The 5,420-nt window shown below is 32.0% G+C and overlaps 2 protein-coding genes across 2 annotated transcripts; one reads left to right on the top strand and one right to left on the bottom strand.

Moving 5' to 3' along the window:
• Positions 1–1,902: 1,902 nt before the first annotated feature.
• Positions 1,903–3,247, bottom strand: LOC130451043 (uncharacterized). The gene is made up of 2 exons (XM_056789840.1): positions 2,770–3,247; positions 1,903–1,991 (listed from the first exon to the last, which is right to left on the bottom strand). The coding sequence occupies exons 1-2, from the start codon at positions 3,245–3,247 to the stop codon at positions 1,903–1,905; spliced, it is 567 nt and encodes a 188-aa protein (XP_056645818.1).
• Positions 3,248–3,705: 458 nt separating this feature from the next.
• On the top strand, positions 3,706–4,887 carry LOC130451042 (uncharacterized). The gene has a single exon (XM_056789839.1). It carries the CDS (start codon positions 3,706–3,708, stop codon positions 4,885–4,887), a length of 1,182 nt encoding a protein of 393 aa, XP_056645817.1.
• The last annotated feature ends 533 nt before the right edge of the window (positions 4,888–5,420 follow it).

Genomic DNA, 5,420 nt, shown 5'->3' with positions numbered 1-5,420 from the left:
GTTTGTTTTTCTTTATCCCATTAATTTTTTTAATGACAGACATCATCTCAGTTTTCCCCTCATTCTCAGAGATTATTATTATTTAAGCTAGTACTACTAGTTCCGCATAAGAAACCAAATTGGTCATGTATTAGTGGAAAAAACATGCAAGATTGATAACGAGTGTAAGAAGTTACAGACGGGTAGATGTGAGTCCGACCACATATAGATGATCTCAAGAAATATAGAGTAGATAACTTAAACAACGAACTTGTAGCTGAAGAATTTCATGTTATGATAAGCTTCACGGGAAACTGAACCCTTTTGAATTGGAATGAAAAGTCAGTAGAAATGATAGGAATTATAAGAAAATGACACCTAACCTCAAAAAGTCAAATAGTTTTATGCTGTATTGTATTGACAGAAAAAATAAATATACAAAAATTGTATCTGATATTAACGTGACCGTTGGTAATACAGTGCTACGATATTACAGTACTCTAGTTTGGAACTTAAGTACTGGAATGCTAGATGGCTTTAAAGAAGTTATATTTTGAGATTATTTAATAAAAATTTTTTTATCATTTGTAAATTTTTTTTCATATAAAGTATTCTATGTTCGATCTAATACCTTCAAGAATATGTGAACAAAGTTACAGGATGATCGGTTAAGTAGTTTTCACGTGAAAGCGTAACAAACTTACATTAACATTATAATATTATAGTTTATTTCTGAAAGGTATAGAATAATAAAACCTCATTAAGTATGCAAAGGGACCACAGAGTGACCCAACGAATATTTAAGCCACTTTCTTGTTTGGCATTGATTTCATTGTAAAATTCTTTCTTTTTATCAAGTGCAGGTAGTACCACCCGGGTTGGGGTCAATATATGGGTTTAGCCTATTGTTATCCATTCACAAACACTGAAAATATTGTGCCAAAGCGTGCCGGTAGGATACTCGTAAAACGGAAAGAATTTTATTTTTACACAATAAAAATTGGGAATTATGTACACTTATTTTTAATTGAACATTATACAAAAATTAAATTATAAAAAATCATAATATTCTTTGTCATCTGCTCTTGACGTTATATTTTTGTCTCGTCACATTTTTGGTACTGTATAACCTTCATTAATCCACGTCTCATCAAGATAAAAGATTTTCTTGTGCTCTGTTCTGTACTGCTATATACTTCTTAAGTATTTTCGTCGCCAGCAAACAATTTCATTGCTTTATAGTAAAAGTGCTTTACGGCTATGCTTTTGATGTACATTTAAAATAATAAGTTTTTCATTCACAGATAGTGGAGAATTATTATAATACTAATCTTATAATACTGTTTATTTACGGCTTAACAGCAAATACTGATGCGCCAAACTAAACAAATATACTTATAAAGGTCTAAAAATTATGGGTAAGGAACCATTGCCCTTACGGCGCATGATTAAGGCGAATCTGAAATAGGGTTGGCAGAGACATTAATAGAAGGTTAAATGGTGCCTGTTAAACGCAAAACGTAACTGTATAATCTACTACCTAAGTAATCCCTACATTATATTTTGATATTGACACTTCTAATTCTCTTACGCAATTACTTGAAATTTTAATATTACAAACAATACTATTTCAAGACCTACGGCCGACGCCGAAATTGAGCCGAACTGGACGGAATTCCCCATTTTATTACTCTATACCTTTCTGAAATAGACTATAGTAGGATTCAATCTGAAGACAGTGTAATTATTGGGGTTCACAGTCATGCATTTTTTGCCCCCCCCCTGTGACGCAAGCGCCATCTAGCGATCAGATACGACAACGGGCGTCGGCCATATTTTTGATACGTTTTTCGTAAACAAACCAAGGTGAAGATCATAGCACTATACCTTTGTCTATGGAGTGTAGAGAAGGAGGAACATCTCTTATGGACGGTAGTGGCGTGTCGCTGATTGTACTATGGGATTGAGATCTGAAGTTAGACACTTACTATATCTCGAACTAGCTTCAGATTCTAGGAATTAACGAAAACAGAATATTATGTAGGTGGTGAAAAGAATTAAACAACGTTTAAAAATATTAAAAAAATAGTAAAAAAAGAATACAAAAAATCATGGTGAAAACTTGTTGTATTTCTGGATGTGGTGTGGTTCTTTAAAAGATCGTGGAATTCGTTCATCTCAAAATAGAAAACAAGCAAGTCTCTTTGGAATACCAAAGTCTGTTAAGAACCCGTTACGGTTTTAGGTTGTCACTAGATTAAAACATCCTCCAAATAAAAGGTTTATTGATTTTTGGTCAAAAACACAACACAACGTGGTGAGTGAAAAACTACTAGCTAACCTTACAATTAATACATCATGTCGCGCCAAAAGTGCCAATGAATGGATCATTGACAAACTGCATTGTTGCCAACTCTATAATTTATAAAATCTCAACACTCCTCCTCGATTTGACATGTATTAATGAAAATCGCTCAATCAACTTAAGATATTATGTAATATACAACTAAAAACATGAAGCTTTAAATTATACATATGTATTTTGTCTCTAAGCTTTGTAAAGAGTTCTGTACCTAATGATTTAGTAAACATATCGGCTAAATTTTGTTCACTTGATACATAATTTATTTCTATTTCCCTCTTACTAATTAAATCTTTTTATATAATGTTTTTTAATATCAATATGTTTGGTTCTTTTCGAATTTTCATTGCTTTTGGACATTAAAATTGTGCTCTTATTATCACAATATAGAATCGTTTTGGCAATAGTATTTAAGTCCCCTAAAATACCCTTTACGTTGATTAGGTCTTGAGCTGTTTGTGCTGCTGCCACATATTCAGCTTCTGCTGTTGATAAAGCCACGCAAGTTTGTTTCTTGGATGACCATGATATTGGGTTATTACCATATAAAATTATAGATCCACTAACGCTTTTTCTACTTTCCTTGTCCGTTGCCCAATCAGCATCTGAATATCCTTCAAGTATTACGTCACCATTTGTATGTTTAGTATAAGTCAATCCTAGAGTTTTAGTTCCCTGTAGATACCTCATGACTCGTTTTCCTGCAGTCCAGGTCTCTTCAGTTACACGATCCAAAAATCTGCTCAAGTATGACACAGCATAACTGATGTCAGGTCTACTAGTTGTTGCTAAATACATCAAACCTCCGATGAGTTGTCTATATGGAATGTTTGTCAAAATTTTGGCCTTGTCGTTATATTGGAATCCTTTTTCCATTGGAGTCCTCTTTGGTTTACAGTCTTTCATATTAAAATAATTTAGCACTTTGTCAATAAATTGCTGTTGTTCGATTTTATTGATATCTTCTGTTCTAGTGATCTTAATTCCTAGAAAATTATTCACTTCATTCAAATCCTTTGCTTGAAAACAGCTTTACAATAAATTCATAGTCTCGTTCACATCTTTGTCTTCTCCTATTAACAAAATATCATCAACATAAATAAGTATCCAAAGCTTTTGATTACTGTATAGACAACAGTCATATAAGGATCTCTTAAAATTATTCTGAATTGCAAAATCATTAAATGTATTATTCCACACCTTTGATGCTTCTTTTAATCCATACAGAGCTCTGTTAAGTTTTAGTATTTTTGATTTATTCACTTTAAGTCCGGCTGGTGCATATATGTAGACATCATTCTCAAGTTTTCCATTTAAAAATGCAGTCGGGATATCCATTTGTCTGATCTTAAAATTATTTTGTAATGCTACAGATAAGAGTAACTTGGCATGGTATCTACCAGCTGATTGATAAGTATACTCTAGTAACAAGGATATCATCCACAAAAATTGATCTTCTTCTCACAAACCAAAAGAATATTAACTACGAAGTACTAACAACCCCTAAAATTACCGATCATTCAATTATTACAGTAGATCTTAAAAGTAAATATATTGAAAAACGTAAAGAAAAAAGTTATAGAAACTACAAATCTATGGATGTAATGGGATTCCAACTTAAACTTATGGACATGGCATGGCCTCAGTCACAAGACACAAACAAATTAGCTGAATGTTTAATCGATAATCTACTATGTGCACTAAATCAGTTTGCTCCAGAAAGAACAGTGGTATATACGGAAAAATTTGGAGATAAGAAGTGGTGGAATGAAGAGATAAGTAATGAAATTAAACTAAGAGATAATCTATATCAAAGAGCCATAGTAACAAAAGCTGATGAGGACTGGAACAATTATAGACAACAAAGAAACAAAGTTGTATCAATGATCAGAAATACGAAAACTAATTATTTCAATGATAAGATTGACTTGTTGAAGGACGACCCCACAGAAATGTGGAAAACAATAAAAAAACTTATAAATTCCAAAACAAATGAGGGACCTAAACCCGAAATAATATTTGATAATAAACGAATCACAGGTAAAGAAATAAGTGAACAATTTAACATATTTTTCCTAGACAGTATTAAAGAAATAGTGAAAAATAATAATCAAAATGAAATTGTAAGTAATATAGAAGTTAAATGCATAATGGAAAAATTTAAAATTTTAGAAATGACAGATCTACGAAAAATAGCAAAAAAGATGAAAAATAAAGAAAGTAATACTGATGGTATCACGGTACAAATATTAAAATACGGGTTTGAAGCAATAGGAGACAAATTTCTTAAAATAATTAACAGCAGCCTAGAGAAGGGAATTTTTCCAAGCTCTTGGAAGAACAGTATGGTCATCCCAGTTGAAAAAGTTAAGGATACTATTAAATGTGAGGAGTTCAGGCCTATCAATATGATACCACCATATGAAAAACTCCTTGAAATATGTGTTAATGATCAAATAGTGAAATATATTGAAGATAATAAAATCTTTACTATCAGACAGGTTTTAGGCATAAAAATTCGTGTGAAAGCGCTTTACAAACTGTGATGTTTAATTGGAAAGAGGCATTGGAAGAGGGTCATCTTGCCGGTGTAGTTTTCTTAGATTTTAAGCGTGCCTTTGAGACAATCTCCAGGCAGCTACTATTACACAAAATGGAAAAATATGGGTTTGGATCATCCATTCTCAAGTGGTTCCAAGATTACTTAACTGATCGGACTCAAGTAACTAAGTATAATAATATTTCAGCAGCTGCTCAAACCACTTATGGTGTACCACAGGGAACGGTTTTGGGACCCACTCTATTTATTCTATATATAAATGACATTGTTAAGGCTATAAAAAAGTGTAGAATCCAGCTGTTTGCTGATGACACTATGATATATACTGTGGGTGATAATGTTGATGAAATAATACAAACACTAAATGAAGAACTCAGTAATTTATTTGAATGGTTGAATATCAACTCTCTCAGACTTAATATAAATAAAACTAAATTGATGATTATGAAAAATAAAAATAAGGTATTTACTCTCAATGCAAACAGTGTAGTTAAAATAGACAATGAAATGGTTGAAAGG

The sequence above is a fragment of the Diorhabda sublineata genome, chromosome X (genome assembly GCF_026230105.1).
Source record: "Diorhabda sublineata isolate icDioSubl1.1 chromosome X, icDioSubl1.1, whole genome shotgun sequence".
NCBI lineage: Eukaryota > Metazoa > Arthropoda > Insecta > Coleoptera > Chrysomelidae > Diorhabda > Diorhabda sublineata.
Note: the sequence above shows the minus strand (reverse complement) of the source record. Positions and strands in the feature narration are given on the sequence as shown.